The sequence below is a fragment of the Lissotriton vulgaris genome, chromosome 10 (assembly GCF_964263255.1).
Source record: "Lissotriton vulgaris chromosome 10, aLisVul1.2, whole genome shotgun sequence".
In the NCBI taxonomy this organism is placed as follows: Eukaryota; Metazoa; Chordata; class Amphibia; order Caudata; family Salamandridae; genus Lissotriton; species Lissotriton vulgaris.
In genome coordinates, this window is record NC_141698.1 from 341,542,857 (window position 1) to 341,556,024 (window position 13,168).

General features: G+C 43.2%; 1 protein-coding gene across 1 annotated transcript in view; it reads left to right on the forward strand.

The window, feature by feature from the left end:
- Positions 1–13,168, forward strand: part of LOC147685206 (D-serine dehydratase-like) — a 587,829-nt gene that overhangs the window by 517,399 nt on the left and 57,262 nt on the right. The window contains exon 5 of the mRNA XM_086941117.1: positions 12,921–13,042. Coding sequence (XP_086797243.1) covers positions 12,921–13,042 — 122 coding nt within the window. The remainder of the gene's footprint in view (positions 1–12,920; positions 13,043–13,168) is intronic.

The window sequence follows — 13,168 nt, forward strand, 5'->3', positions numbered from 1 at the left end:
TGGTAACGCCTTATCTGGTAGAGGCTCTATCTAGCTGCAAATTCTTTACTTTTGAAAATCCCCAAGTGTCAGACTGAATCCGGAAGAGTTTCGAGCAGTACTTTTGCACTCCGGTAGGTGGAGTTGTGTGGCTCCATGGCAGCATTGTCTGCGCTGGAAGTGGTTGGCAAGGTACCTATATAGGTGCCACGTCGGCATGCTGACATCAATTACTTTTGTGACTTTCCACTCCAGGAGCTCGATGAAAACTGACCGTTGGTGTGGAAAAGACTAAAGGCTTGAAATTGGTGTCCCTTACACATGATCTGGTTCAGAGAGCTGGAAGGACGGAAGGGTTGGTAAGGAACCTACAGCTAGATAAAGTCTCTACCGGATAAGGTGTTACTGACTGTAAGTAACTTGTTCATCTGATAGAGAAATCTAGCACAGATTCCTTACCTTTGAATAAATACCCAAGCAATATCTCCCTAGAGGTTGGTCTGCAAACTTGATAAATACCAAAACTCCTGCTGGACCAAATGGGCAAAGTGCCCGTCACGACGGACCTGACTGTCCATGCAGTAATGTTTTGTGTATTCCACATAAATCCACCACAGTGTACTCGAAGACAAGTAAGCACTGAGGCATTGTGGCGTGCAAGTTGCCTTGTTCACAGGTGAGTGAATACAGCCCCCATTCAACTTTTAAAAGTTGTGTCAACATATTTGGCCTCTAAACATCAACAAAGGGCTAATAGACCACCAACATGGGCATAATAGTATGATGGCCATTTTTGAATGAACATCGTAAGTCCCAGCAATCTTACAGTTTCAGTGAGAAGCTAGTTTTTGCCATTACCGATTGCGTATTTATTGGTAATTTATATTATGCGCATCATATTGAAAGGATTCATGCATTTGGAAATTTGTGTACACTGACAAAAAATTATATATAAAAAAATAAGAAATAAAAACAGACTTTGGTAATACATGAGCAGCTTCTCTACAATAGCGCAATGGCTGCCAAAATAATCACCAATGATGTAGTTATGGTCAAGGAGTTCTGAATCACTCATACTTCACCATACGAGAGTGTGTGTCAGGTCAATGTTTATAGCAACACAAATATGCCGGTAACAGAAATGTAGAAACCGCAATCCTTCCCCAGTAGGCTGACACGATATTAATGGTACCTCAGTTGTTCATAAAGTTGTGCAATATGCTTTTAGTAGTTATAATTAAAGGTGGTGCAGTAGTACATACCATAACTTGTCATAGATAACATGTAGAACCCGCAGTCCGACATGTTGATAGAAAACAATTCAGCCCAAGTTGGCATGATTCCAATAATAGTTCACTCATACCAATAAATAGGCTGATCGGTGGTCAAGTTTTTCTCACCAGTTCCAACAACATGGCGTAGTACATGGCTCAAGAGCACATTATTTATTGACTATTCTCAACTTGAAGTGATGCTTCACTTATCTGCTCCATATGACACAGTAGCCCTGTGTGAAAATAGATTGCAGCGCAAAGTAAGGAGAAAAATGAAGAAAACAGAAGATGGGAGTAGAAAAGACAGAAAAGACAAATAACAAAATACAATTGTAAAAAACAAGCAGTTTCAGAAGACTATAGTACACAACTCAACATCATTTCCCCAAATAAAAGGCATACTATGTACAGATTTTTTTTTTACAGATATGATACATCTTTAGTATATTAATCTAAGTGCACATTCATTTCTTCATCCGTATTCAGGCCCACTTAGATTTTTGTATTTAGTTCCAGAATGTATTTCGACTCCAATCACATCAGAGCTGTTTCTCAGTCACCTCCCCTTGCCGTCAAATTTATCCTGTCAATTGCAAAGAACCTCAGCTGGCTAGTGTTACTCCCATTAAATTATACTTCATACCTGGCTTCAGGATAGTGCTTATCACCATGGGTAATAGCCCTCAGATGTTCTAGGATCTTTTTCTTCATGGGGTGAATTGTACTCCTGTGTACCATTTTTCACAGGAGCATACAAGCCCATAGATCGCAAAATCAAAGTTGTAAGTCAATAGCTTTCCAAAACATTTTTCCTTGCCTAAGAGATGAAAGAAGAGTTCATTAACATCCTTGCTACTTTTGCTGACTTTACATTTCACACAAAGAAGCCTGTCCTTGCACTAGTTAACCAAGTAGAGTTCCTTTGATTAGCATTCTTACTCAGTCTATCAGGGCCGGACAGGGAACGACAACTGGCCCTGGCAAAGTGCTCGGCCGCCCCCCCCCCCCCCCCTCCCCACTCGGGTTGGGGGGTTGGAGGTGCCGCCGAGCGCTGTGCTAGGGCCGGTTTTCGGCCGATTTTGTTAAAACGGCCCTGTAACAAAATCGGCCCCCAGGGGCTCAAAACCGGCCCCCACCCATGCGGCGCACCGGGGGATTGCCCGGTGCCCGCTATGGCCAGTCTGGGCCTGCAGTCTATCTTTGAGTATGGCCCCTCTCCTGTCCTCAATCACATCATTCAAACAATCTTTACTACATAGGATCTGCCAGTGGTTACCCAGAATCTGTCTGACATACCTAGACTTATTATTGAATGTCGTAATGAATCTGATGTTTTTCTCATCGTCATCGATACTGCCCGTTCTCTTGGGAATCAGAAGTTCTTGTCAGTGACCGTAACGTGCCCTTCGTAGTGACATTGTTAATTTGGAATCAGAGTAACCCCTTTCCTTGAACCTACTCAACATGATCTCGCATTCATGTTGCAAACTCTCATTAGTACTACAATTGTGACAGGCATGCAATAATTCCCCATAGGGAATTCTGTGAATCAAAGACTTGGGGTGGCTGCTCTGGCCATGTAAATGTGTGTTCCCTGCAGATCATTTCCTATGCAGGCTAGTTGTTATTTTGTTATTTTCATCTAGGAAGTCAGTAGATGTTTTACTCATCCGACTGGTAAATTTTAAGTTAAGGTCGTTGGTGTTCAGCACATGCACAAATTTCTACACTTCCTGGATGTCACCCTTCCATATTATAAAGAGATCATCGATTAATCTGATCCACTTTACCACATGGGAATTGAAGTTGTCAAGGGTACCCACTATTTGTTCTTCCCACCAGCCCAAAAATAGATTTGCGAAACTCGAGGCAAAACAAGTGCCCTTGGCTGTGCCTTGAACTTGTCTAAAGTATTTGTCATCAAATACAAAAGAAAGTTGTTCTTTAAAAAGAAATCATTCATTTCCAGAATCATTTTGGTGTGGAAGAAGTAGAAGAGGGATCTGGATTTCAAAAAAGTGTCAGCACGCATATATGCCGGCTTTGTAGTCTATGCTAGTGTACAGACTTCCCGCATCAAGTGTGATTAACACAAAATCCACCTCCCCGTGGATACCATCAATACATGTTAGAAAATCGTTTTGGTCTGGTATATACAAGGGAAGTGCTAAAAGAAATGGGGTAGGAAAAAGTCTCCATACTTGGAGATGTTCCGATGCAAAGACCCCATGGAAGACACAATGGGTCTTCCTGGGGAATTTGTGGCATTTTTGTGAATTTCAGGAGTAGATATTTGATTTGGATTCTAGGGTGTTTGTAGCCCAAGAATGTATTCCACTCACATTCTATGAGACCTCTCTCCCTCCATTCACTCAGGTTGACCCAGACTCCTTTAATGAAGGCGTACGAAGGGAAAATACCTCCCATGGGGCTGTATTGCGCTTTGGTTTTTGCCCTTGACTGTTCCTGTGAGTGGGACCAGTTGGAGGGGGCGGTTCTTGGAAGGCTCTTGTCGCTACCACCAGGCACCATGGTCCAGGGTATAAAGAGCAAATTGAACCCAATCTGCTGGCCTTTTCCTAGGTTTTAAGATTTCTGAATAAGCTTTTGGAGGATTGCGAAGTGGTAAAGGTCTCCAAACTTTGCTGGGATGGGTTCCAAGGTAGTGAAAGAAGGTGTACATTTCCATTCCCTGAATTGAGTGGTGTTGGGACATGTAAGTCTTCACTTAGGTGTGAATCTGTACTTGCAAATGTGAATAGCAGAAAACTGTAGATTTACACCTAGACTACAGCTGTAAATTCACTTTTGTGAATAGGGGCCTTGTTCTGTCAGATTAGAGTATTCCATCCACTGTTTTAATCTGAACAGTCTCCATAATTTGAGTGATAGTACTGCTATGTGAGTCTCTAAAACCTGTCTAGCTCTGCTTTGTATCGACTGAAATTGTGGGATTTGTGGTTTTTTTTTCACTGTGTCCATTTCAAGTAGATTATCAGTCAAGCCCCTTAACTGAGAAATAACTTGAAAAACCCGCCATGGAAAATAAAAGAAAATGAAATATAGAAGTGAAGATAGATACCATGAAAAGTATAGGCTGTGTGACTTTGCACTGTCTAAATGGTCTAAACTACCCCTATTGGTTTATCAGTATATTTGGATTTTTAATGGAAATTGTGATGAATAAAGCATAATCTTATTGATATATTCTTCTGGGTATGAACCTTCAGCCTCTTGTCGAGGATGTTCAGCTTGCTTGATACTGGAAATGTAATGAGAGCCATTTCAGAGCAAGTGGCTTTTCAGCATGTTTCAGTGAAGGAAACTAGTTGGAGTTGCTTGCTTCATTTGCTCTCTGCAGTTTGTGGCTGGTATTTAATCCGCGTCTCTTCAAAGATCGCCAGCCGCTGCTCCACCAATTTCGTCTGCCCAGACAGTTATGGCCTAGAGGCTGAGCAAGTACAATGTCTTGAGGTGGACCATATACCTGTAATCTGATTCCTTCAAGTAAAGCGTGTCAATTAACCTGTTGTGGGCGTGTCTCTCCAGAACCGCCCAACACATTATTGCAGAAATCTATTCGGATTGTAGATTTTCATGCGACCACACCCTCCCGCAAATTTACTTCTGCAGACGATTGGGGCAGAAATATGCATCATCCCATTTTTAAGGGGAGGGTAAAATGTGTATAGTTTGCTCTGGTGGAACCACGCGAAAATTACGCGAATTTGTGCATGCTTGCACTGGATGCAAATCCGTCATTTAGTACTACATTTTTGACCAAGGACTCTTTGACTTTGAATAGCTCAAACAACACAAGTTAGAAAAACAAGTGTAGCTCTCATTCTGGCAGTTTCATTATTCTGGAGTGCTTGTCAGGGGCGGCCTTAGGCATGTGCAAGCTGTGCACCTGCACAAGGCCGCCGAACCCCAGGGGCCTCCACGCCAATATATATCCTTAATATAATAATCCTCTGAGGATGGATACATATGTGCGTGGGGCCCCTGGCAGGGATTTGGCGGCCTCCGGCTCTTTTCCACTAATAAACACCCTGACACCCCCCCCCCCCCCCCTTCACTGGCCTCTGCCCTCCGCCCCGCCCGAACCCCCTCTTGGGGGGGGGGGGGGGGGGGGCTACGTACGCTCCCTGCCCCGGGAGCCATGAGCCTAGAGCCGCCCCTGTGCTTGTGGTGTCATTTTGCGAGGAATGGCGCGTAATTACGCGACGTGGCGTAATGGCATCGTTTTGGAAACTCCATCTAACAAGCATAACACGAAATTCCCAAAATGACTGGCATTAGGAGCGCGTAATTTGAATTTAGCCCAAGCCTAACATTTCACTTCTGTACTATTTGTTTTCCTCCTGGAAAGTAAAGCGGCCAGATAGGTAACCCGCTTTCTTTTCCATGATCCACAGAACACGGTGCTGAGCCTGTTTCTCACTTGTACCAGTTGTGAGTATCCGTGCTTAATTTGTCCTGGCGGTTGCAGGTGGATGCACGGGAACACTTTTTGGGTGTTTCCTATTTTTCCTCATCAGACTGTATGCACCCAGAGCAAGAGAGAGAAAAGCAAAACACGGAGAACGAAGGATAGAAAAAAAATAGGAGAACTGAGCCAAAAGAAAAATGCAGGAATGAAAGGGAATTTGCAAACGAGACATAAAGATACAGGAATGGGAAGAAAGAGGGCGTGTTAAAGGGGGATGAACCCTCGATAGTCTCGACAATCGCCAACTCAGCAAGCATTTTGGCATCACTCAGTGAACATGCGGAAAATGTGTCTCCCTGCGCTTGTGTTATCCCACCCCCCTTTTCTATAGGCACCCTTAATGTTACAGCGAGTAAAACGCACGAGGGCTCTGTCTGGAATGCCATCCCTCGCGCATCAGGACACTGCTTTGGCGATGGTTACTTCCGCCTGTCGGTCACGAGGATGCTTGTTTAGCTGTATGACACAGGTGCAGGTCCTGCTTTTCCTGTTGGGCTGAAGACCGGGACAATGCAAGTATTCAAAGGCAAGGACTTGAGGAGGAGCTCAGACAATAAATAACAGGGCGAGACTCCGTCTCCCGTGACCTGGGCCTAAAATGGCACTTAGGTAGTTATACACGTGGATATTATCTATCTGGCAGAGTGTGATAATATGGACTACGTGTGCCTGTGCTTTAGTGTTGTATCTGCCCGGTGGTACTTAGTTATCAGCTTAAGAAGGATGAACGTCTGAGTGGGCCTGGCCAAGAATGAAACCGGCGAGCAGGGCCACTGGAATTATGCGGCAGAAGAGCAATAAATTATGCGGCAGGTTTGACTAAATTATGCAACAAGAAAAGGAAAAAGTATGCAGCATAATTTTTTGATGGTATTACTTCATTCTTTTGTCATTTTGACACATGGTAATGCTGCTTGGCCAAATATATTACCTCACGAGCACCAGTTTGACAACCAAATACAGAAATAAGCAGCTAAAAGATGACCAGTTAACATTTGAGAAGGGCTATCCATTGCACACACGCATGTCACCACCATTTTAGTAATTTTTGATCTGTTTGAGCTAAAAACAATTTTTTATTTTGTTAGCTGGTTAAACTGGACCATCCGCCTCAGAGGGGCTGACAACATAGCGTTACAAAACTCCCCATAGAAACCATCAGCCAGGACACTATGGAACTCTCTAGACACGTTCCTAGATTCTTATGAACCACCATGAATAAAAGACCTCACCAAGGAATCCTATTACTGCCGCTCCATCTGAATATAATGTTAATAGTACCCTGTCCACCACTTCTATAAGGCCACTAGGATGCAACTTTTGCTAGATGTCTGGCCTTGTAGCGCAAAGGCATACAATACATTAACATTACAGCAAGTAAACCTCAGACTGTCAAAAGAATGTAAAAATTGTTTTACTGTTTCACAACAATCAAAATATAAAAAAACACCTAAGGATTAAATACCTTAGGGTGAGATTCTGCGCTAAATAATAAAGTCAGCAGAACAAAAACAGTGACCGGGTCCCTTCTTTTTTGAATCTATATAAGTGTCCTACCCGGCCACAGTGCAGGACAAAACCCCACTTGTAGTAAAACTCTTATTCCAAATGACATACACGATATGCATAAACTTCTATGTTTCCGTTGCTGCTTTTAGTGCATGGCAGCTGAGGTCTGCACAGTGGAAGAACTGTGTTAATAAGTATTTGCTGCGCCTCTCTTTAAGCTTTATAATGCTGTCCTGTTGGTTTACTGTTTTTTAGTTTGCATTCAGCCATTTCAGGTCTTTACTTATAAACAGTTCATAACATTTTTGATAACGGTGCAGCGCCATCTGGATGGGTATGAATGGCACAGAATGGCCATTGTGGAGGAAGTGTGATACAGTCCTGCAAGGACCAGTCCAATTAAATGCTTAGACTCATCTTATTGAGCATAATGTGCTTTCGGATGTATGACATTACAACGCATACTTTTACAACGCCTACCTTTACAACGCATTTTTTACACGGCAACATCCATTACAACGCATACCATTACAATGAATACTTTGAAACTACCTTTACAACGCATTCCACTACAACGCATACTACATTTACAACGCATACCATTACAACGCATAACATTACATTGCATGTAAGGTAAGTATTGGATAGTGTAGGGGTAAAAACTACTATTCTAACTCCAGGGGGTGCAACAGTAGGGTAAGTGTTGGATAGTGTAGGGGTTAAAATTGCTATTCTAACTCCAGGGGGTGCAACAGTAGGGTAAGTGTTGGATAGTGTAAAGGTACTATGTGTTGTAATGCTATGCATTGTAATGGTATGCGTTGTAATGACTGCGCTGTAATGGCATGCGTTGTAGTGGTGTGCGTTGTAGTGTCATGCGTTGTAATGGTTGCGTTGTAAATGCATGCTTTGTAATGGATGTAGCGTTGTAAAAGTTTCGTTGTAATGGTAGTGCGTTGTAAAAGTTGCGTTGTAAAGGTTGTTTCCCGTGCTTTCTCTCCCCACAATGGGGTATGAAACTCCATATAAATGCATCAATACACAATATGCTTTATTCTCATTAACCATTCCAAATTAGGACCCAAGCTTGTTGCAAGTAGTCCACCCTCACTTCTGACTGACTTGAGACTGCCTGATCCTGTCCTTTATGTCAATCCATGGTAACAGGAAGTTATTTGCAGTGTCTTCCAGGGCCTCTGCTGCAGGTTCCTAATCACCTCTTATGACTGTATTGTATTGCATTGCAACATTTATGTAGCGCTTGCTACCCCGATGTGGGGAGCTGAAGCGCTTGTCTGCATGGGTAGTGTGCTACACTGCTTAGGGTGTACAGCTGGAAGTGTTGTTGTCTTGGGCTGTTTTTAGCCTTGGACAAGCCTTCTCACTCATATTGTATGGCAAGATTTATATAGCGTTTGCTACCACTACGTGGGGCACTAAAGCGCTTGCTTACATAGCCAGCAAGGTATGCAGTGTAGAGAATGTGGCTGGAAGGATGCTGTCTTTGTCGTTTTAGATCCTATGTGGGAAGTGTTTCCATGTCATGCGTTATGACCACCAAAGTGTAGTTGTTGTGTATCGGATGTTGCACACAGCAGTGTGGTTGAAGGCAGGTACCTCTTCATCTTCTGTTTCGATCACTGTGGCGACTTTTTAGGAGCCCAGAAAAAAATAGGGGTTACAGGGTACTTCAGTCATGAGGGTGGAAGTCTTCCTCCAAGGCCTGGATGCTGCCTGGCACTAAACACTTCCAAACGCTCCATTGAGTTCCTCCTAGCACCTTGGTGTTGGTGTAAATCATTTGCCTCCACTCCTCTCACCGATTCACATTATTCACTACCATATCATGAAACCAATTCTGAAATGTAACATAATCCTTGTTCTTGCTCTGATGCAACCTCTGTAGGTATTGGGCTGTCTCCAAACCAAAACGTCTAATCCGAGCATCTTTCATACACTCATAAGTTTGATTGACATCCTCATTCATTCTTCCAGTGACCCCAATTCCTTAGCAAGAGACAACTCCATAAGGTTGCTGTCTTGGACTATTCATGCAATTTCAAAACTGTCGAAACATCCTACAATGCACGTGCCAGGCACACACAGGAGTATCTTTTCCTTTATTACCTTAGTGGTGGAATCCTGGGACTTGGAGGTGGGATCACCACCCCCTAAGCCAACCCTTGTCTCTGCTACTAACCCCAGCTTCTCTTTCTCAAATGCTACATATGCTATCTGCTCTTTTGTCAATTCCCTGTCTCTATCTCTTTATCTCTCCTGTCCCCTCTTCCTCTCTTCACAAACTCACTCATCTGTTCTGTCCCCTCACCTGTCCTCTTCTTCCTGGTTGGCTAGCCCCCTCACAAGCTTCCTAACCTTGTCCTCCCATTCTTCGTTACCTTTCTGGAGCGCTCAGTCAAGATTCAAAGTCTCAGCAAAATCTAGCCTAACTAGAGGTGTCATACTTGGGACAGGTGAAATATGTTCCTTAGAGAGGGATTGAGAAGGTTGTCTCTGGGATTCTCTAGAAAAAAATCCTTGAGGTCACTGCATGGACTAGGAAAAGCATGTACTCTGGGACTAGGAGAGATGGCATCCACAGCACCACCTCTGCAGCATCTTGAACTAAACCTAAGTTTTGTTTTCTTAAAGGAAGGGGTAACTGGGTGCAGAGATTCTGTGGTCCAAGGAAAGTTGATCTACCTGAGGTGACTCATTTGTTGGCTAGATGTCTAGGAGAGCTCTCACAAACAGACCTGTAGAAAATGAAGGCTGGTTGAAAATGTTTTTCAGCTTGAAAGGAAGCTATTTCAGAGAGCACAAAATGTGAGTGTTAAGGTCTGATCCTGTCACTCTGGATCCCAGGTGTGTTGTAGCGCTGAGAGTTGCATTGTAATGGGTGCCTATGGATTGGCAAAAAGTTGTATTCTTACTCTGCTACCTGCCTAAACTCGTTAAAAATGTTTTGATACGTTCTCTGATCTTGTTTGGCAAAAGTTGTATTCTTACTCTGCTTTTTTGTAAAGTGCTCTGATACCCTAATCTGGGTCTTGTTCGCGCTATAGAAAACTCTAAAAATATAATTACAATAAAATTGTGGAGATTCTGGTTAACCAGGAAAATGCTGCAGTCAGTGTTGGAGGGCGCTCAGTATTACACCACTGATTTAAAGTCTAGAGTGGTGGAAGGTTCCATTCCTCCAAGTAGCCTGAGACTACTTTTAGCAAGGGTGCTAATGTGTGCCTACATCTTGAAGTTTTTGTTGGGATAAAGCCTAGAGATTTAGCACTATCTAATGGTTGCACCCAACACTGCTGCACGTTGGCAGCTCCTAATTTGGTACCATGTATAAAAATCATTTCTCAGACACTTTAATATCATCTGCTACATTTCACTTGGTTTTATTCATGACTGACGCTTGTTATGTGAATCAGCAAGGTATTATGCAGGCCAGGAATCTTCCAAGTACATCTAGGAGGGATTGATCAAAGCAAGATTTTTCAGATATTTTAATAGTTACATATGATGACTCTAGATGGAGCTCAGATCTTAAAATTCAGATGGTTATCCTGAAATCTGACGTGTATCTGGTCTCCCCAGCACCTATGCTGAGCACCAGGGATTTAGTTATTGGTCTGTTTGTGAGTTGCAACCTATTTCAATCATAACGAGAGTTTTTTGGCCCTTTTATCATGCCTTATGCAAAGGAGACCGAAATTGCCCCCCCCCCCAAATTCAATACCAAATATTCCAAACCATAAAATTCTCCAACTTCCTGGTGTTATGTATCTGTTTGATGTGTCCCTTAGAATAATTCTAGTCTATTATCTGTTGCTGGTTCAAGTGCAGATTTAAATTATATTTCTTAAATATGAATCCCTCATTATTTTGGGATTTTTTTAACATAAGTTTGATATCCAGGAATTAAGGGGGAAACAGAAAACATTGCCTTCAGGTCCAGCCAAGTGTGATCTACATGAGAAATTAAAAAAAAAGAATACCTTTTTAGACGCATGGACAATGTAATTCATCAACGTAGGTGATGTTTGAGAAGACATAAATAAATCTTGGGGCTGCGGGTGGTGGTTGCAGATATGCCAAAATCCTGGTACCTACTCGGATGGAGTCAAGGCAGGGGCACGCTGGACTAGGTAGGAGGTCCTATAGATGATGGCGGAATCCCTTTCTCTGGCCCCATTTACAGGAGCTCCTATTTTCGTAGTATGTTTGTGAAATACAAAATTTAAATGCCATGGTGGCAGAAAAAACATGACACATGTTCAACCTTCAAACCTGCCTTAAGTGGGTTCCCTGCGCCGGCAGCTACACTTAAGGCAGTGACATGCCTAGCTGGCTCTCTCGACATGACAATGGGCCTTCTGCTAGGGGAGCAGAATCCGGGATCCCGCTGCCATGGCGGCTGGCGGGCGGCCCTCTTGGATCGAACTGACCAGATAATCACACTTCTTATCCCTGGCCCAGGCTGAAAGAGAAGCTAGCGAACTAAGGAAACCCCTGGTCCGGGCACATGTTTAATTAAAAGCGAGCCCTGCGATTGAACCTTACTTCTATGTAATGACCACTTCTCTACACTGTTTCAACCTTACCAGATTTAGGTTGAATCTTCTGCACTGGTCTTTAGCTGAACCCCAAAGTTGGAATACAGGACCCAACTTGGCCCCTTGCAGTCGCAATAACTTCTCGCCTCAAGACACTACGCGCTTTGTCATGTTCTGCGATCATTACTGTGCCCTGAGACAAAAGTATATTCTCCCCTTTGAGAGGGATGGGTTTTGTGAAGGTCAGAGCTACCGTTATATTTCCACAGATGATGGCAAGTGTTGAAGTCTGCTTTAGCGTGGGCAGCTTTTTAGCAGGGGCTTTGTGACTAAGAAAGAAACGCCCAGCCCTGATGGATTCTCAGTCCTAACGACCGAGATATTTTTAACCTGAATAAGTGGTGCATTTTATAGTTTCGTTTCAGTGGATTTTGTGGATTCCTTTTAAATGTTTTGTCATTATTCTTAATATCTGTGAACGTTTTAGCCACTTCTAATGTACGATGTATATTTTTCTTTTACGATTTTAAGTTATCGAATAAAGCACATTTGACTGACTGACTAACCCGATAATCCTCAATTCAAGTCACAAATCCAGTCTTATAACTTCGGTCTCCGGCTTTTAGAGCCACTGGCATATCCACAGACTCCAGTCTCTAAAATGTTATCCAGATGTGAAGAGTGATTATCCTGCAGCCGGGCTGGTTACAGCATTCCACATCTCCTGAGTTTAAACCAAATGACTTGCTATTAAATGGTTATTACCTTTAATTACTCCACTGAGCTTTACCCTGCCATAGACAGTTCATGATGCAGTCCATCTTTAAGTGTTTTTAGTATCTTTAAAGATCTTTGGAAGGATTAACTGCCTTTACTTGGCATTATCTAACATGGCATGCCCACAACTTTAATCCACAAATTGTTGAGCAATCATTTATTTCGATTACATACTTTCCTTCCTGGACACTTGCACTCAAATTATGGTACCCCTCTGTCCCCAGCAAACAGTAACCCCAGCCACTTGTTCTTGTCGCCATCTCCATTACCCATCAAACGCCCTGGAGGTATTTACCCAGACATTGAGCTTTGCTTTCTCTTTACTTTCAGGCTCCAGAAGGCTGGGGTGGAGTGCCCTCGAACCAGCATTGGCTCTACTCCCTCATGTAGTCACCCCGTCCCCGACATGGGCAAGCTCGCAGAGGTGCACCCTGGAAATTACATCTTCTATGGTAAGCTCTGGTACTCCGGCCAGCAGGCGGCTCAGGGTTGGGACTGCTGTAAGGATCTGGAAGAACAAATGTGATTTGGACTCTTGAACCTTGAGGAAAGCTTCCTGACAATGATTAACCTAGGTT